The following is a 20,575-nucleotide window of genomic DNA, read 5'->3' on the forward strand; positions in this document are numbered from 1 at the left end:
GCCCCCAAAAATGTTACGATCTCAAGAGTGTTTAAAGGATGGGGGGAGTAACAATTGGATGACTTAAATATAAATATAAATACAAAACCAATAATTTATTAACTACTTAAAGAAGTTTTTGTATGTATTTGTCCATATTTCTTTAAGTTTTTATGTTCTATGTCTCACAATAGGAGGGCCACCCAACAATAACTTATAAGTTTTATTGGCTCCTCTTAGTTATTGTTTTCTTTTCCTAATCTCACAAAATTCTGCTTGTATTGTATACATTTTTTTTATGTGCAATAAATCAAATGTAAATGTAAATCTAAATCTAAAGAAAGGGATTGGCTCAACTCAATTACAATTAACAGAAAGCGAGCTTCACCAAGAAAGAAAAACAAGAAACGTATCTAGTTGTTAACAGAAAAGTGAAAGTTATCCATTAATGAGAAGCACTGTTTAAACTCAACCATAAAAACACAAACAGCTTTCACACTGCTGGGTGGCTCCCTGGCACCAGCTACAACTCAGATTTTCTTAAGGTACAAAGCAGTATTGTTTCATATATTTTTTATAAATGTTACTCTACTGTAACCGACAAACTGAAATGATATTGTATATGTAAATCTTTAAAGATGAAAACTGCAGAATTAAAAACATTTCCAAGATAGACGTATTGAAGTCTTGTGTTGTAAAATGATTTATATACTGGTGTCTCATCACGCCAATTTCTACTATTAGCTAGATTACAATTTCACTCCATTTTAATTTTTTTTGTTCTTGTCCACTGTTAAACTTCTTCTTTGTCTTTCTATCCCCTAGAAAAGCTTTGGGAAACAGCTGTGTGCTGCTCTTTAATGGAGATGAGACAGATATACTTTTCCCAGACCAACCAGTTAACAGTTAATCTAGTCAGCATCCTTAAATTCTTTTTAAGTTACTGTTTGAAAATGCGTTTGATGAAGTATAAATTCAAACTTTGTGCTGCATGTTCAAGCTGTTTTCTGCCCTCTGACCTCCAGCAGTAATGATGCTGCACTCAAAAGCATACTGGGACAAGCAAGACAAAGGTGGGATTTAATCTTTATCACTAGTGTTCAAATAGTACTTTTTAGGTTTTTCAAGAGAAAAGACTTTTAGAATGAGGACCATGAATGTATTAGGAGAGCATACGATACGATACGATATACTTTATTGTCCCCTTAGGGAAATTTGTCTTGGACTCAAGACACACCACAAATATTGCACACATCTCTTGATAAATACATGAAGTAAAAAATACAATACAGTGCATTGCAATGAGTTTTTAACACGATTGACTTCACAGTAGGGGACTTGTGTCATCTGCTGAGGGCAAGAGCTCAATGGAGGACGTGTGATGGGTCAATCAGGATCTTCTGAGCTTGCCTAAGAACAGACTGCTCATATATGGACTGAAGGGGTTAGTATTCACTCCATCCCATTACCTTTATAGTGATGTGGACCAGGCGAGCTAATTTATTGAGATATGATCCTGAGGTGTACGCTGTACACTCTGAGTCTACGTAAGAAATACAACCTCTGCTGTAGACTAGGGCTGGACGATTATGGCAAAAATCATAATCACGATTATTTTGATCGATATTGAAATCGCGATTATAAAACACGATTATTCATAGATCTAAACATAAGCATTTATTGAACCACCAGAACTCAACTTGAAATATATTTGAACAGCACAACCAGAAATAAATTAAAATCAAGAAAAATATATATAATGATAAATGGAAATAATAATAACAATATGTAAAAACAATAAATTAAAATAAATAGCCAAAACCTACCAAAATAAAAATCCCCTGGCTGCCCTGCACTGTGTCAAGCAGTTCACACGCTCTCACGCCACACCTGTCATTTCTCACGCTGAGAAGTGATAGATCCCACCGCACAGAAATTAATATATTATGTAATCCATACATCCCAACTCTCTGCATATTGATAGCGGCTCCCTGACGCCCGCAAATGAGACACAATCTCCCGGAGTCTGGAGTGAACGAGCAAGAGAGCGCGCTAGAGAGTGACTGCGGGCGCTTGTGTGTGTGTGTGTGTGTGTGTGTGTGTGACGATCAATGCAGCGCGTGTGAGAGCGCAGCGTCCTGATAGCTGTGTGATCTCACGCCAAACTTTTCATGAAACTTAAGAGCAGTGAAGATGTCCCAGTCCTACCTTTCTTCTTGTCAACCAAAGGCCTTTCTGTCACTTTAAATCTCCCAGATCTGCGCAGAAACACACCGTTCCTCCAGCGGGTCTAACATAAGGGGCGGGACACAGAACTTGCTGGGAAAGAGGGGGGCGCTGGGTTTATGTCACAGGTGCGCCGCGCCGGGCGGAACAATAATCGTTTTATGTCGATTATTACGTTTTTATAATCGCGGGAGACCAAAATCGATATCGCGATTACAATTCAATTAATCGTCCAGCCCTACTGTAGACGACAGCAAACATTGTCATCATGGACCTTCAAGCTGAAGGTGTCATCCAAGTAAACGCCAAGATACTTATATGAGCAGACTTGATTAATAAGTGTATCATGTCCCCCACTGATGTTGGATCCAGAACCATCTCTTCAGTTTTAACCACATTTAAAAAAAGATGGTTAGAATCACACCACTGCACAAAGTTTTCTATTTCAGAGATGTTTTGTGTCTTTGTGGACAGGGTACTGCTGCCCTCCAGTGGCCACCCGCAGTATTGCAGTATCCACATCCATGATGAGGACTAACTGTAATTGTTTGGCAAAGATATAAGTGGTTGACTCCTCAAACTTTTCTTTTTACCCTCAAAACCCCCAAATTCATAATACAGAAATACAACAATTGTGAAATAAATGTTTTATCTATTTTTTTTTAATTGGCAGAAGAGTCCACTGAGTCCACACATTAGTTCAAAGAAAATGTACATCTGTTATTGTTTGATTGGCAGCAAATGGAAAAAGAAAAGGTAAAGGATTGTTAACCAACATACAGCATTTACAGCAAATGGTGATGAAAGTAATGAGCTCAGGCTGAATATAGACTGTGTAGGATAATGAACACATAAAACATTTTTCCAGCTGTGGAAAGTAACTGAATACATTGACTCAAGCACTGTACTTAAGTACTATTTTGAGGTATGTGTACTTTACTTGAGTATTTCCATTTGTTGACATTATGCTTCCATAATTTTGTAATTTATACTCGATTACATTTATTTGACAGCTTTAGATATTTATCAGATCAATATTTTACAGATTATACCATTTGATCAGTTTGTTGTAGATTATTCTACAGTATAAGATGTTAAACGTAGCTCCAGAAAATGAAAATACTTTGCTAACAGATGTAAAGAAAAAACTAAATGTATTTATTATGTTAAATGATTTTAATGTTTAGAGTCACTTCATCCACACAGATAGTTTAACCCAGAATGTCAGTTATGTACAAGAACATCATTAATATTCTAATAATAATAACAACAACAACAACAACAACAACTGTACGAAAGGGCCGTCAGATCAGAGGCAGATACGCATAACAGTTACGCGCGGCGCATCGGGAGCGCGCACACGCGAGCCTGAAGACGAAAAGTGCAGAGTGGAGAGAGAGAGAGAGCTGACGCTGCCAGTCAGAAGCTGCCAGCCAGAGACTAAGTGATTTAATTGATAATTGTGTGCGTGCGTCCATGAGACCTGTAAGTCGTATTATTTATGTTGCTAGTTCACTATCATTTGTTTCATAAGTTGTTAATTATAGCCACCTAGCTTGGAGCTGCTTGCTACCATGAAAACATGTGGTTGTTAATTGATTAGCTAGGATGTGTAGCTATGTATTTTTCTGTAATAAGTTAGCAAGCGCACTGTTTATGCTAATTAGTTACACTGCTTATAATATGCAGAAAGGTGCGTTTATTACAATTATTAAAGGTGCATTATTTCAATATATTTTGTGTATGTAATGTGGGTCAGATAATATGTGTCTTTCTTTTTCTGGACAGAACCACTCACACAAAGCTATGCCCATGTTCTGTACTGTTGCTTGAGCTTAATTAAACAGTCAAACTAAAGAAGAGTTGTCAGCATCTGTGTTTTGACGGACACACCTGGGGCGAAGCTAGAGATCAGAATCAGCCAAACAGCAATTCATACAGTCCTTTATTATCCCTCAGTAACATTGAGGTCCTTCGAGCCGGATTTCTGACCTTTACTCCAGGATAAGGATGCAACAGTACAGCAGTGGAGCCCGCCCTAAGAGGGATAGACATCCACCACGTCATCTAGATGATTACGAACTGGACTATCCAAGGGGTAAACCACAAAATACACATTACTCAAGCACAGTACCATATGAACATGGGCATGAAGAGGATGAGTATCATCACCTGGAGGGAGCAGCCAAGATGACCTCTCTCACTCCTCCTAACCACTCACCTTATCACATCCGAGGTAAGAGAGATCAAGAAGAGCAGTATAGCTCCTTCGGCTTTTACCAGGAGCTGGAGACGATAAGGGAGGAGAACACACGGCTTCGTGAAGCTCAGTTAGCCATTCATAGGGATTTCGGGCAGCTTCACTCACTCAGAAAGGACATGAGGTCGCTCGTTGACTCAGTCCGCAGCCTCCAAGAAGCACAGGCAGCAACAGTTAGCCATGCCCCCATAAGGCCCCTCGATCTACAGCCAGGTGCAGGCGAGTGGCCTGACTACATACCCCCACCTGTCCAAGCTCCGCCCTCAGCAGGAGAACAATATGAAGAAGATGAATGGCCAGAACCCCCACCACCATGGCCGGAGCCTGAAGAGCAGCCACAGAGGAATAAGGTGGCACACATCCTGGACCAGGTGATGCATGAGCTCCAGGAAATCAGATTCAATACCCCCTCTGCCACTGCGACCCACAACAGACCGGCAGCGGTGAGTGCTCTTCCTCCAGACAGGGGACGTCCATACCAGGTGAATCTGCTCCCTAAGCAGCTGGGTTATGGAGGCCCTCAGCATCATCCTCCACAGTCCAGCTCCACCCCAATCCAGCGCCAGCCAGGCCTCCAGCCAGGCCTGCAGGCTGATACACCAGCAGCACAATGGGCCCCTCCTCAACCAGCGCTCCCTAGGCCAGGCACACCTGCACCTCAGCTAAGGCCGGCAGGGCCTTCCTACGGACAGTCCTACAGGGACCCCCCTCGAGCAGAGTCATCTTACAGGGGACCCAGGCCCACTGTACCAGACTTCAGCCAGCGAGACCCAAGTCAGTTCGCTCGATTGAAGATTGCGCTAGAGAACCTGTTACCAGCTGATGCAACAGAGCTCTTTAAATATCAGATCTTAACAGACCACCTAAAGCTGGAAGAGGCGTGCCTAGTGGCAGATTCATACCTCCATTCTCCCACTCCGTATTCAGACACCATGGCTGCTCTGAATGAGAAGTTTGGGCAGCCGTACCAGGTCGCATTAAAGAGGATAGACAGTGTTATGACCTCACCTGATGTCTGTCGTGGTGACACCGCCGCCTTTGAGAGGTTCGCCTTACAGGTTCAGTCTCTGGTGGGAATGCTGAAGACTCTGGGTCCTGCAGGTGAGATTGAACTGCGATGTGGATCGCATGTGGCACGCCTGCTCAGTAAGCTGCCGCTGGAAATGAGATCAGACTTTCGACGCTGTATGTTTCGCAGTCCAGGAACCACATACACACTCCAGGACTTTGCAGATTGGCTCCAGTACGAGACATGGTGTCAAGACTTTGATGGCAATTCACCTACCAAAGGGCAGAAAGGAAACCAGGGACGGAGGTCAGAGGGTCGTTACGTAAATCGTATGACGTCTGTCTTCCATGGGGCTAAGGATGCAGTGGGAAGGGGAATCACCCCCTCCACTCCTTCAGATAGGAGGAGGCCTAAAGCAAAGGCATATTGTCCTTATTGTGACAATGAAGCCCATTACCTCAATCAGTGCTCAGCTATCCAGAAGCTCACCAAAGCCCAGATCACTGAGTGGATACGGTCCAACAACAAATGCTGGCGCTGCGGAAGATCCCATCAGGCTGCACAGTGTACCCTTAAGAAGCTCTGTGGCCTCTGCCAAGGCAAGCACTTGCAAGTACTCCATGAAGTTAACAGCAGAGCGCCTAAGGAGGAGTCAGAGACAAGTTGCCTTGTGAACACCTCCACCGAGGTACTGTACCTGGATCGACCAACGGACTGCAACCGTGTGCTGCTGAAAGTGATTAAGGTGATCCTGCGTAACGGTAAGCGCACCATGGACACTTACGCCATACTGGATGATGGGTCCGAGCGCACGATGCTCCTTTCCGCTGCTGCAGAGAAGCTGGGTCTAGAGGGGACGCCAGAAGACCTCGCTCTTCGAACCATCCGTCAGGACGTCCAGATCCTCCGGGGGGCGGCTGTATCATTCAGTGTATCTCCAGCCTCACAGCCCAAGAAGAGATTCTGCATTAACAGAGCCTTTACAGCTGCTCGCTTGGGATTGTCTGACCACTCCTATCCGGTAGCTAGTCTGCAGAAAAGGTACAGACACCTAGCAGGTCTCTCCCTCCAGCAGTTTGAGAACGCCAGACCACTAATCCTCATTGGTGCGGATCACCCACATCTCATCACCCCCATCGAACCAGTGAAGTTGGGTCCGCCGGGTGGACCAGCCGCCATCCGGACTAGACTGGGTTGGACGCTGCAGGGCCCGGCACGGCTTGTGGAGCAACAACTACGGCCGCAGCAGTGTCTCCTGACGTCCACAGTCCCTGCCAACACGGAGCTCTTCCGAAATGTTGAGAAGCTGTGGCAGCTCGATATACTGCCATATAGGAAGGAGAAAGTAGTGACCCGGTCTAGACAGGACCAAGAGGCGGTCAATCTACTGGAAATGAAGACCACCCGTGTGGATGTGAACGGAGTCCTGCGCTATGCCACACCACTTCTCCGTAAGAAGGACATGCCACACTTCCATGCCGCCAAGGAGGCAGTCATGCCAAGCCTTCGGAGCACAGAGAGGAGGTTGGCCAAGGATCCAGAGAGGACCACAGATTACAAAGCTGAGATACGGAAGCTGGTCGATGCGGGCTCAGTCCTCAAACTGGAGCCTGATGCACTCAGCGGAGAGGGGGAATCGTGGTACATCCCGCACCACATGGTGACCCACAATGGGAAAAACCGCATTGTGTTTAACTGCTCGTACCAGTTTAAAGGCCTGAACCTCAACGAGTCTCTCCTGCCCGGACCGACGCTAGGCGCATCACTCCTGGGGGTACTGCTTCGTTTCAGGGAACATCCCGTGGCCATCAGCAGCGACATTAAAGGGATGTTCCACCAGGTTCGCCTCTTACCAGAAGATAGGCCTCTACTGTGGTTTCTGTGGCGTGACATGAGAAGAGACGACCCTCCAGATGTCTTTGAGTGGCAGGTACTACCATTCGGTACCACTTGTAGTCCATGCTGCGCGATCTATGCTGTTCAGAAGCACGTTTTGGACCACAGTGAGCCTGGAGACAGTGTCCGATCCTCAGTGGAACGATGTTTTTACGTGGACAACTGCCTCCAGAGCCTACCAACAATAGTGGAAGCCAGGGAGCTCGTGGACAGGCTGAGGGCCCTCCTAGCCTCCGGCGGTTTCGAGCTGCGTCAGTGGGCCAGCAATAACCCCGGCGTCGTTGGTCACCTGCCAAAGGAGGCCCGATCAGATAGCCTGGAGCTCTGGCTCACCCAGGATAGTGCAGAGGTCCCTGAATCGACGCTCGGGCTCAGTTGGCACTTCCAGTCAGACAGCCTAGGGTACAAGCAGCGGCCTGTGGAGTGCGAGGTGCCGACCATGCGGAACGTGTACAAAGTCCTGGCAAGCCAGTACGACCCTCTCGGGTACATCTTGCCTTATACAACCAGAGCCAAGGTTCTGGTCCAGCGACTCTGGGACAAGAACAGAGAATGGGATGACCCCCTCCTCCCCCAAGAGCTCCTAGATGCCTGGAACGAGTGGGTAGAGGAACTACACGTCCTACCATCCATCAGCCTGCCAAGGTGCTACACCCCTGAAGCAGTGGACAGTGCCAGCGTCACTCGGGAGGTCCACATATTCTGTGACGCCTCCGAGAAGGCATATGGGGCTGTGGCATACCTGCGGACAGAGGACAATCAGGGCAATACCTACCTGGCGTTCCTCATGGCAAGATCGAGAGTGGCACCCAAACGTCTCCTGTCCATGCCGAGACTGGAACTGTGCGCAGCGGTGGTAGGAGCGCAGATAGCCACAGTGATTCAGCAGGAGCTCACCCTGAAGATCAGTGGCATCACTCTGTGGACTGATTCCACAACTGTGCTGATGTGGTTGCAGTCCGATTCCTGCCGCTTTAAAGTTTTCGTTGGAACAAGGGTGGCTGAAATCCAGGAGCTCACAGATCTCCGGACGTGGCGCTACGTGGATTCAGCAAGGAATCCCGCAGATGATATCACCAGAGGAAAGACCCTGAGAGATCTGGCAGAGCCTAATAGGTGGAGTCAGGGGCCACCATTCCTCCTCCGAGCCCGGGAAGAGTGGCCAGGAAACCCTCCCCTTCCTGCCCAGGAAGAGGTAGCGGAACTCAGGAAGTCGACCTTCTGCGGAGTCACATCTACAGTGGGGGAGCCCCGAACCCAAGACGCAAGTAAGTGCAGCACATGGAGGGAGCTCGTAGAGATGACTGCGAAGGAGCTTCACGGGGCGGCAGATCAGCACAGCGGTCCTACATCTGCAGATTACCAGGAAGCAGAGACCCTCATCTTCCAACGAGCCCAACAGGACAGCTTTCCAGATGAGATGCGCCTTTTGAGAGCTGGTAAGCCTGTTCTGTCTAGTAGCCGCTTACTTACCTTGTCCCCAGAGTTCGACGAGTCAGATAAAGTCATCCGGGTTGGTGGGAGATTACGGAGATCGGCAGAGCTCGACTACGCTACCCTGCATCCTATTGTTCTGGACCCCAGCCATCCTGCCGTCAAACTCCTGATACAGGATTATGACAGCCGTTTGCGTCACCCTGGGCCGGAGCGGGTGTTCGCCGAAATTCGGCGTACTCTGTGGATCCTCAGGGGGCGTGAAGCTATCCGTCGCCACCAGCACACGTGCGCCGAGTGCCATCGGTGGAAGTCCAGACCTGTGGTCCCCAAGATGGCTGACCTACCAACCGCTCGCCTTCGCCTCTTCAAGCCAGTCTTCCACTCCACGGGTATGGACTGCTTTGGGCCGTTCCAGGTGAAGGTGGGCCGTCGACTCGAAAAGAGATGGGGGATCATCTTTAAGTGCCTCACCACGCAGGCCGTGCACTTAGATCTCCTTACCAACATTGACGCCGACTCCTTTTTGATGGCTCTGAGAAGGTTCGTCGCTCGCCGGGGGACCCCAGCAGAGCTATTCTCAGATCAAGGAACGAACTTCCGAGGCGGGGAGAAGGAGCTACGGGAGGCATTTGGAGCACTGTCGCCGGAACTACAACAGAGTCTTGCCAAGCAGAAGATAGCCTTCCATTTCAACCCGCCTGCAGCTCCTCACTTTGGAGGAGTGTGGGAGAGGGAGATACGCTCGGTCAAACAGGCACTCTACACGACCGTGGGGGCTCAGGCACAGGCTGAGGAGGTGCTTAGGACGGTGCTAATAGAAGTGGAGGGCCTTCTGAACTCTAAGCCGTTGGGATACGTATCGTCCAGCGTTGCTGATCCGGACCCTGTGACCCCAAGTCTCTTATTGATGGGGCGGCGAGATGGTTCTCTTCCGCAGGTAGTGTATCCAGCTACCGAGCTCTTAAGCAGACGCAGATGGAGACACTCTCAGATCCTGACAGACCATTTCTGGTCAAGTTTCATCAGGTACTACCTCCCTGGTATGCAAGCTCGCCAGAAGTGGCACGCCATCCGAGTCAACCTCGCTGAGGACAAGGTTGTCATGCTGGTAGACCCCCAGCTACCAAGGGCACTCTGGCCTATTGGACGGGTAATCAAGGTGCATACCAGTGCAGATGGTCATGTGAGATCTGCTGACGTGAAGATAAAGGACAAGGTCTACACCAGGCCTGTCGCTCGCCTGGTCATCCTCCCAGCCATACCAGATGATAAAGATCAACCCACACCCTCCCAGGATGATTAGCCTTTCGTTGGTGCAAACAGCTACCGCTGTTTGGGGGCGGCTGTACGAAAGGGCCGTCAGATCAGAGGCAGATACGCATAACAGTTACGCGCGGCGCATCGGGAGCGCGCACACGCGAGCCTGAAGACGAAAAGTGCAGAGTGGAGAGAGAGAGAGAGCTGACGCTGCCAGTCAGAAGCTGCCAGCCAGAGACTAAGTGATTTAATTGATAATTGTGTGCGTGCGTCCATGAGACCTGTAAGTCGTATTATTTATGTTGCTAGTTCACTATCATTTGTTTCATAAGTTGTTAATTATAGCCACCTAGCTTGGAGCTGCTTGCTACCATGAAAACATGTGGTTGTTAATTGATTAGCTAGGATGTGTAGCTATGTATTTTTCTGTAATAAGTTAGCAAGCGCACTGTTTATGCTAATTAGTTACACTGCTTATAATATGCAGAAAGGTGCGTTTATTACAATTATTAAAGGTGCATTATTTCAATATATTTTGTGTATGTAATGTGGGTCAGATAATATGTGTCTTTCTTTTTCTGGACAGAACCACTCACACAAAGCTATGCCCATGTTCTGTACTGTTGCTTGAGCTTAATTAAACAGTCAAACTAAAGAAGAGTTGTCAGCATCTGTGTTTTGACGGACACACCTGGGGCGAAGCTAGAGATCAGAATCAGCCAAACAGCAATTCATACAGTCCTTTATTATCCCTCAGTAACAACAACAATTTGATTGAACATTTATTTATGAATATGATCAAAGTCGTTCTGCTTTTATCTCTGTTTAAGAAACAACAACAATAACAACAACAACAACACATAAATGCATCAATACAGACATGAAACTAATATTTAGAACATTTTCATCTGCAGAAATGAAGATTAAAAACATCCTCACGAACAGTGATGGCCTCCATGGATTAAAAAAACAACACCACCACCACACAGGAAGAAGTGACATTCAGAGAAAATGAATATATCAACAATACATAGATAAAGTTTTTAAAAAGTGTTGACAATCCCTATTAGCATGACAGCTGATCTCTGTGCAGTTCAGGAACATGGAGACAAAAACATGAAAAATCAACGACACAGAATCTGACACATCAAGTCTGAAATGACTTTCAGATTACAAAACTCAGCTGGAGCTCCATAATAAAGACAAAGTCCAGCATAGAGAGGCTGAGTGAATGTGGTCTGGACTCTGTGGAGGAGAGTCATGGTTTCAGAGACGCTGTAGAAGGACAGAATACCTGCTCTGTGATCCAGGTACACTCCGACTCTGGAGGAACGAGGACCTGAGATAGGGGTTCTGATGTTGTTGAACCAAAATTCATAACTGGTAGTGTGACAATATAACATCCACGATTTGTCATTATATCCAAATCCACATTCATCTGAGCTTCCTGCTCTGCTGATATTCTTGTATGCAACTGCTATACTGACTGCTCCTGTCCCTCTCCAGTCCACCTCCCAGTAACAACGTCCAGTCAGATGCTTTCTACTGAGGACCTGACGCCATACAGTGAATCTGTCTGGGTGACTAGAGTAAGACTGTTGTTGTCTCACTGCTTCTACTTTTCTGTTCCCCTCAGATAATAACAGATATGAATATGCTGTTTTTGGATTCAGAGTGATTTTACGAGAATATCTTAAGAACTCAGTTCTGGTCTTGGGCTCTGGTTCTGGTTGTGGCAGGAAAACGTCCATTTCATTTCAGATGTTTGTGAATTTGTCCCTCAGGATGTCCTGTAGTTCATCTCTGAGCTCTGACACAGCTGCTGTCACATCCTCAAAGTATCTGAGAGGACGGATATTGATGCTGGATGAGTCTGTAGGTTCACTGAGTTGTGACACTGAGGGGTAGTTGTGTAGAAACTGGTTGTGATCCTCTGTGTGTGACAGCTTCTTCAGTTCAGCGTTTTTCCTCTTCAGCTCAGTGATCTCCTGCTGTAGCTCCTCCTGAAGCTCTTTGACTCCACTCACTTCAGTTTCCTGCTGGGATCTGATCTGCTGCTTCACATCAGACCTTCTTTTCTGGAGGAGACGGATCAGCTCAGTAAATATCTTCTCACTGTCCTCCACTGCTTTATCAGCAGAGCGACTGACGGCCTCCACCTCCTGTTGAAGCAGCTTCACATCTTTCTCTCTGTCCAGGATTCTCTGCAGGATGTTTAATCGACTCACCATGAGCTCTCTCTGCCTCTCAGTCCTTTCTGCTACAGCTGAGACTGTGTTGTGGCCTTTATGTTCATCCACAGAGCAGAGATAACAGATACTCTGCTGATCAGTACGACAGAACATCTTCATCACCTCATCATGACGAGAGCAGATGTTCTCCTGAAGCGTCTTCGAGGGCTCCACCAGCTTGTGTTTCTTTAATGGAGGTGCATCATAATGAGGCTGGAGGTGATTCTCACAGTAAGAGACCAGGCACTGCAGACAGGACTTGAAGGCTTTCAGCTTCCTCCCAGTGCAGACATCACAGGCCACATCTTCAGGTCCAGCATAGCAGTGATCAGCAGGAGCAGCAGGAGCAGCAGCAGCAGCTTGGAGTCCAGTCTTCTTCAGCTGCTCCACTAAAGCTGCTAACATGGTGTTTTTCTTCAGGACAGGCCTCTGTCTGAAGACCTCTCTGCACTGAGGGCAGCTGTAGATCTTACTCTGATCCTCTCCATCCCAGAATCCTTTAATACAGCTCATACAGTAGCTGTGTCCACAGGGAATAGCCACTGGATCCTTCAGTAGATCCAAACAGATCGAACAACAGAAAGTTTCTCTGTCCAGCTGAACTCCTTTCTGTGCCATTTTAGCTCTCAGTGGCAACGATTGTCTGAGTTTCACTGACAAGTGAAATAAGTTTGACCTCTGATCTGAACAACATGTGATTCAGTAGTAAAAGCAGCCTGACTGCTCTGTACTACATTACCTTACACGCATCTTCAATCTGTACATCTGAATGGGAGGGAACAAGGAAATGTGAGTTCAGAGCTTATAGTTTTTTAAAGTAGGAAAAGTAGGGAGGCGTTATCAAGCACTGATTCAGTCCAGGATTTGTCACAGTTCTGCTCTTATTTTCCTGCAACTCTGGTGTATTTCCACTCCTGCTAATCAGCCTCACCCACCTCATCAGTTAACTCTGTTCACCTGAGCACTCAGCTGCAACCCATCTGTAATCAACCCATCTGTATACTCCTGTTGTTCATTCACTCTTTGCCAGATTGTTCTTCGACTTCATGCCAGGCTTTCCAGCACTTATTCACAGACTGGTTTCCTGGTTTCGGCTCGGTTTGCCTTTGACCACCTCTCTTTGTCTCTGCCCTGGTAAACACAACAACCTTCTGTCCCTGATCATTAGTATTGCCTGTTTACTTCCTGGTTCGTGGCTGTGTGGCGTTCTCCAGCTTCAGTCTTGTCAGGAGAGCCCAGGAACTCCTGCCTGGTCAACCTCCTTATCTCTGTGAGTGCTACTGGCTTTAACTTACTTGCTGCCTACTCTGAGCCCAGCCTGCCCCCCTATGCATTCTGCCAAATACCTGTTCAGTTACCTTGCTGATTGTATATGATCATTTGAAACTGCTCCCTGGTGTTGTGCTGCAGTTGGGTCCTACCATCTCTACCCGTTACAATAATTAATGTGGAGTTACTTATCTCTTTTTAAAGTGGTATTCAATTATTTCTACATGTGTTGTATGAAGTAGACGTGTGTGCATGATGACTTCTTTTATTCCATGTTGAGTTAATGGATGTTTTTATGCAAGCTCTGAAAGTGTGTAAAATATATTAGACAACTGAAATTTTGTGTTGGTGTTGGAAAACAAAGATGGTCAGTCATTCAGACAGAAACACACCAACAGATGTAGAGTCTGCAAAATCAAAACAAAAAATAACAGGCGAAACATACAGTAGACAAAAGGACAAAGAAGCAATTTACAGTCGTACTAATCATTACAGCGAACGTGGTGTGCTGTTCAAACTGCAACAAAACTTTAAACATGATTGCTTCATGTCCTTGTTGTGTTTCTCTGCAGGAGCTCGTGTCCCACATCCTGGAAACTAGTTTGGGAAAAGGACAAATGGTTAGAAAGAGATGGATATGACATGTGAGACAGGCAGCGATGGAAAGTAGTAAGTACATTCACTCAAGTACAATTTTGATGTACTCTTACTTTACTTCAGTTTTTCATTTGATGCTACTTTATACTTCCACTCCACTACATCTCAGAGGGAAATATTGTACTTTCTGCTCCACTACATGTATATGACAGCTTTAGTTACCTGGCAGATAAATGTTACACAAAACATTTAATCAGTTGTTATATAAATGTATTATAGATTAAACAGTATATGGTGTTAAAATTAGCTCCACTTAAACATGGTTAAAATGCTTTAGTGAAGAAAGTTCAGACTAAAAAATTGTCTGCTCTGAAAACTGCCTCAAATAAACTGTCTTTGTAGTTTCACATTTTCTCCACAAGCTTAGAATGAGATCCTGAGATGAAGACAAAAGAAAATACTTTATTAGCCATTGAAAATAAACTTTATTGATTTATATAAAGCTTCAGATTGTTGACAAATCCAGTCAGTAAAGTCTGTTCAATGATTTCATGTTCAGATTAATTTTTTCCAGTCGGTTTATCTGAGAATGTCAGCTTTGTATAAGAACATGTTATCCTTGCTGATTATCATATTTACAATTTGTAAATTTGTACATTTCTTTATGATTTCACAAACTGATGAGAAAATGTCTGTGATGAAAGAGGTTATGCTATTTTCTGAGTTTAAGAAGCAACAGCACAGTAATACATAAACAGAAACATGAAACTAATATTTAGACCAAAGAAGTTCATATTTTCATCTGAATAAATGTCAATGAAGGTGAAATACATCATCATGAGCAATGATGGTCTCCAAGGATAAAAACGCAGGAAAAAAGTGACATTTAAAGAAACTGAAAATATCAACAATACATGCATAAAGGTAAAAAAAAGTGACTACCACTACTAGTGTGACAGCTGATCTCTGTGCAGTTCAGGAACATGGAGATAAAAACATGAAAAATCAACAACACAGAATTTGACACATCAAGTCTGAAATGACTTCTGTCTATTTCAGTTGGCAAAACTCAGCTGGAGCTCCATAATAAAGACAAAGTCCAGCATAGAGAGGCTGAGTGAATGTGGTCTGGACTCTGTGGAGGAGAGTCATGGTTTCAGAGACGCTGTAGAAGGACAGAATACCTGCTCTGTGATCCAGGTACACTCCGACTCTGGAGGACTGAGGACCTGAGATAGGAGTTCTGATGTTGTTGAACCAAAATTCATAACCATTAGATGGACAATATAACATCCAGGATTTGGCATTATATCCAAATCCACATTCATTTGAGTCTCCTACTCTGCTGATATTTTTGTATGCAACTGCTACACTGACTGCTCCTGTCCCTCTCCAGTCCACCTCCCAGTAACAACGCCCAATGAGCATCTCTCTACTCAGGACCTGACGCCATACAGTGAATCTGTCTGGGTGACAAGAATAAGACTGTTGTTGTCTCATTGCTTCTGCTTTTCTGTTCCCCTCAGATAATAACAGATATGAGTATGCTGTGATTGGATCCAGAGTTATTTTACGTGAATATTTTAAGAACTCAGCTCTGGTCTTGGGCTCTGGTTCTGACAGTAAAACGTCTATTTCAGTCCTTGCCAGTGAGATGTTTGTCAATTTGTCCCTCAAGATGTCCTGTAGTAGATCTCTGAGCTCTGACACAGCTGCTGTCACATCCTCAAAGTATCTGAGAGGACGGATATTGATGCTGGATGAGTCTGTAGGTTCACTGAGTTGTGACACTGAGGGGTAGTTGTGTAGAAACTGGTTGTGATCCTCTGTGTGTGAGAGCTTCTTCAGTTCAGCGTCTTTCCTCTTCAGCTCAGTGATCTCCTGCTGCAGCTTCTCCTGAAGCTTTATGACTCCACTCACGTCAGTTTGCTGCTGGGATCTGATCTGCTGCTTCACATCAGAGCTTCTTTTACGGATGTGACAGATCAGCTCAGTGAAGATCTTCTCACTGTCCCTTACTACATTATTAGCAGAGCGATTGATGGCCACCACCTCCTGTTGAAGAAGCTTCACATCTTTCTCTCTGTCCTGGATTCTCTGCTGGATGTTTAGTCGACTCACCTCGAGCTCTCTCTGCCTCTCAGTCCTTTCTGCTGCAGCTGAGACTGTTCTGTGGCCTTTATGTTCATCCACAGAGCAGAGATAACAGATACTCTGCTGATCAGTACGACAGAACATCTTCATCACCTCATCATGACGAGAGCAGATGTTCTCCTGGAGCTTCTTTGAGGGCTCGGCCAGCTTATGCTTTTTAAGTTGACCAACAGTATAATGAGGCTGGAGGTGATTCTCACAGTAAGAGATCAGACAGGTCAGACAGGACTTGAAGGCCTTCAGCTTCCTCCCAGTGCAAACATCACAGGCCACATCTTCAGGTCCAGCATAGCAGTGATCAGCAGGAGAAGCTTGGAGTCCAGTCTTCTTCAGCTGCTCCACTAAAGCTGCTAACATGGTGTTTTTCTTCAGGACAGGCCTCGGTGTGAAGGTCTGTCTGCACTGAGGGCAGCTGTAGATATTCCTCTGATGCTCCTCATCCCAGAATCCTTTAATACAGCTCATGCAGTAGCTGTGTCCACAGGGAATAGTCACCGGATCCTTCAGTAAATCCAAACAGATTGAACAAGAAAATGTTTCTTGGTCAAGCTGAACTCCTTTCTGTGCCATTTCAGCTCAGTGGAAATGTCTGTCTGAGTTTCACTTTCTGAGAAGTGAAACGTGTGAGCTCCGATCTGAACAACATATGGCTCAATAGTAAAAGTAGCCTGATAGCTCTATACTGTGTGACATGTTGGTTAAACACATCATCCAACTGTAGATCTGAAAGGGAGGAAAAAGGAAATATGAGCTCAGAGTGGAGATTGTTGTGCTTGAGAGCAGGAAGAAGAGGGAGGAGTTATCAAGCACTGATTCATTCCAGTAGTAGGAGCAGTCTTAAAGGGATACTGCCTGTATTGCACCTTCAAAATGAACTGAAAGGAAGACATCATCTACTTTTTTGCAATTTTAATAACAAATTTTGTTGTGGGCTTGACAACTGGGGCTTGTGGATTAAGGAATCCACACAGCACTTGAACTCTCAGAGCCTCCATGAGGAATGTGAGTCTTTGTTCTCAGTTTTTGTGTTCTTTCCTTTTTTATGGTCATTATTTTGTTCTTTCAGGTGTAACAAGGTATGGACAAGGTAATAGAGGATTTCTGCGTACGGTTCTCTCCCTACCTTCTCCATCCAGAGGTTTCACAACATACATTGGACTGTTTGTTCCTCTTCTTTCCTTGATCTCAGGAGATCTTCCTTCCTGATTTATTATAGTTACAGTTTGTACATTTCTTAATCAATTTACAAAGTAGTGAGAACAAAATATCTATGATGAAGGAAGTTCTGTTTGCTGTGTTTAAGAAACAGACACAAATACATCAATACAAACACTCTTTTCCTCCATTGCTTGTCAGTTTTCCTCATCATAGGTTATCAGCCTGTGATGACCCTCTAGACTGACAATGGTGACACATTTGCTAGGCACCATTATTTCTGATTCAACTTAGCCAATAAAGTAAAAACATGGCTTTTCTTTAACTTTAATCACCTACTAATTCACACTAACTTCATATTATTCCTACAGCATGCTGAAGTGTTCCTGGTACAAGCATCACCCTCTTCATATTGCATTTCCTTGGTATTTGTGGTTTTGCTGATCTATGCAGTATTTGATTATGCAGTGTACAAGGTTGCTTACACAAAGAATCACTCAGTGTAATCATGCTTATACATCAAATCAACTAAAATCATACCAAACTGATCAACTCACACATTGAAGATCCCCAACATTTCCAACAGTAGCCTACATGGATAAAAACACACAGGAAAAAAGTGACATTTAAAGAAACTGAAAATATCAACGAAACATGCAAAAAGTAAGAGTATTGCTATTAGCTTGACAGCTGATCTCGGTTTAGGTCAGAAACTTGGAGACAAAAACATGAAGAATTACAACAAAGAATCTGACACATCAAGTCTGAAATGACTGCTGTCTATTTTAGTTGACAAAACTCAGCTGTGGCTCCATAATAAAGACAAAGTCCAGCATAGAGAGGCTGAGTGAATGTGGTCTGGACTCTGTGGAGGAGAGTCATGGTTTCAGAGACTCTGTAGAAGGACAGAATACCTGCTCTGTGATCCAGGTACACTCCTACTCTGGAGGAACAAGGATTGGAGACAGGAGTATGAATATTGTTGAACCAAAAATTATAAATGTTAGTGTGACAATTTAACATCCAAGATTTGGCATTAAATCCAAATCTACATTCTCTTGAGTCTCCCCTTCTGCTGATGTTCTTGTATGCGACTGCTACACAAACTGCTCTTCCTATCCAGTCCACCTCCCAGTAACAACGTCCAGTCAGGCTCTCTCTGCTCAGGACCTGATACCAATTAGTGAATCTGTCTGGGTGACAAGAGTAAGACTGTTGTTGTCTCATTGCTTCTACTTTTCTGTTCCCTTCTGATAATAACAGATATGAGTGTGCTGTGTTTGGATCCAGAGTGATGTCACATGAATATTGTAAAAACTCAGTTCTGGTCTTGGGCTCTGGTTCTGGTTGTGGCTCTGATAGTAAAACGTCCATTTCAGTCTCTGTCACTGAGATGTTTGTCCATTTATCCCTCAGGATGTCCTGTAGTAGATCTCTGAGCTCTGACACAGCTGCTGACACATCCTCAAAGTATCTGAGAGGACGGATATTGATGCTGGATGAGTCTGTAGGTTCACTGAGTTGTGACACTGAGGGGTAGTTGTGTAGAAACTGGTTGTGATCCTCTGTGTGTGAGAGCTTCTTCAGTTCAGCGTCTTTCCTCTTCAGCTCAGTGATCTCCTGCTGCAGCTTCTCCTGAAGCTTTGTGACTCGATTCACTTCAGTTTCCTGCTGGGATCTGATCTGCTGCTTCACATCAGAGCTTCTTTTCTGGAGGAGTCGGATCAGCTGAGTGAAGATCTTCTCACTGTCCTCCACTGCTTTATCAGCAGAGCGACTGATGGCCTCCACCTCCTGTAGAAGCAGCTTCACATCTTTCTCTCTGTCCTGGATTCTCTGCTGGATGTTTAGTCGACTCACCTCGAGCTCTCTCTGCCTCTCAAATCCAGCATAGCCGTGATCAGCAGGAGCAGCTTGGAGTCCAGTCTTCTTCAGCTGCTCCACTAAAGCTGCTAACATGGCGTTTTTCATTAGGACAGGCCTCTGTGTGAAGGTCTGTCTGCAGTCAGGGCAGCTGTACATCCTCCTCTTATCCTCTCCATCCCAGTGTTTTTCAATACAGCTCATACAGTAACTGTGTCCACAGGAAAGACCCACCGGATCATTCAGTAGATCCAAACAGATTGAACAACAGAAGGTTTGTCTGTCCAGCTGAACTCCTTTCTGCGCCATTTCAACTCAGTGGCAACAACTGTCTGTCTGAGTTTCACTTTCTGTAGTAAATATAGTACTGTACTGCATGACACGTTGGTTACACAGACACCCAACTATAGATCTGAACAGGAGGGAACGAAGAAATATGAGCCCAGAGTGAACTCACTCATGTCTCAGCTCTTCCCAACAAGGACAGAGGAATTTAATGCACCGAAAAGGAGATTTACATTGAGTCGACAACAATGACACACAGCAATTCGACTGTCAGATATGAAAAAGTCAATTAAAGTTGTGAAGTACAAATGTATAATTCATATAAATTAAGCAGTTTAAACATGTTGGTCCTCTTCTTGTTAGTGTTAGAGTGAGTTTAGACACCTTTTTTTTATTTATTTAATTGTACCAGATTTCTCATTATTACTGCTGCAGGAGAAACAAAATCAATGTAATTGCAGATACAGTGAGGAGATTTCTGGGTGTTTTGGGAGTTTCTGGAGAAGATGTGCAGCAGCTGTTTAGAGAAGCTCTTAGATCCTGTCAAACGTCAAACGTCAAACATCAAACATAGAGAAGTTAAAGGCAGTCATATAAGAAGTACCAATACAGCAATGTAAAAATAATCCTGCATGCAAACAATACTTAAATTATGAGTATTATCAGCTTAATGCAGTTAAAGTATCAAAAGTAAAAGTACTCATCATGTAAAAGGTCATATTAATCATACTTATATATTAACACTGAATAACTGATAACTGACTGTTTGCCAGGCAGAGCTAATTGTAACACTGTGCACAGTTGAATAGTCTAATCTAAAATAATGCCTTATAACAAACTGATCAGTTTTATATATAAAATATTAATCTGAGAAGTAACTAAAGCTGTTAAGTACAATATTTCCCTCTGAAATGTAGAGGAATGGAAGTATAAAGTAAGAGCACATGGAAATACTCC

The 20,575-nt window shown here is 44.7% G+C and overlaps 2 protein-coding genes and 1 pseudogene across 2 annotated transcripts; all 3 read right to left on the reverse strand.

Annotated features, from left to right (window-relative positions):
• Positions 1 to 11,188: 11,188 nt before the first annotated feature.
• Positions 11,189 to 12,913, reverse strand: LOC128377471 (tripartite motif-containing protein 16-like; annotated as a pseudogene).
• A 2,298-nt stretch (positions 12,914 to 15,211) lies between these two features.
• On the reverse strand, positions 15,212 to 16,885 carry LOC128377177 (tripartite motif-containing protein 16-like). The gene is made up of 2 exons (XM_053337089.1): positions 16,214 to 16,885; positions 15,212 to 16,150 (listed from the first exon to the last, which is right to left on the reverse strand). The coding sequence occupies exons 1-2, from the start codon at positions 16,883 to 16,885 to the stop codon at positions 15,212 to 15,214; spliced, it is 1,611 nt and encodes a 536-aa protein (XP_053193064.1).
• Positions 16,886 to 18,250: 1,365 nt separating this feature from the next.
• LOC128377473 (tripartite motif-containing protein 16-like protein) lies at positions 18,251 to 19,642 on the reverse strand. Its single transcript, XM_053337423.1, has one exon. It carries the CDS (start codon positions 19,640 to 19,642, stop codon positions 18,251 to 18,253), a length of 1,392 nt encoding a protein of 463 aa, XP_053193398.1.
• Between the last annotated feature and the right edge of the window lie 933 nt (positions 19,643 to 20,575).

The sequence above is a fragment of the Scomber japonicus genome, chromosome 17 (genome assembly GCF_027409825.1).
Source record: "Scomber japonicus isolate fScoJap1 chromosome 17, fScoJap1.pri, whole genome shotgun sequence".
Lineage (NCBI taxonomy): Eukaryota > Metazoa > Chordata > Actinopteri > Scombriformes > Scombridae > Scomber > Scomber japonicus.

What these genes read in the sequence shown, in the direction of transcription:
- LOC128377177 (XM_053337089.1), bottom strand. Translation starts at nt 16,885, where the DNA reads ATGGCACAGAAAGGAGTTCAGCTTGACCAAGAAACATTTTCTTGTTCA. An exon ending in TGAAGCTTCTTCAACAGGAG is followed by an intron (nt 16,151 to 16,213) that starts GTGGTGGCCATC and finishes ATCTTCACTGAG; the next exon opens with CTGATCTGTCACATCCGTAA.
- LOC128377473 (XM_053337423.1), bottom strand. Translation starts at nt 19,642, where the DNA reads ATGGCGCAGAAAGGAGTTCAGCTGGACAGACAAACCTTCTGTTGTTCA.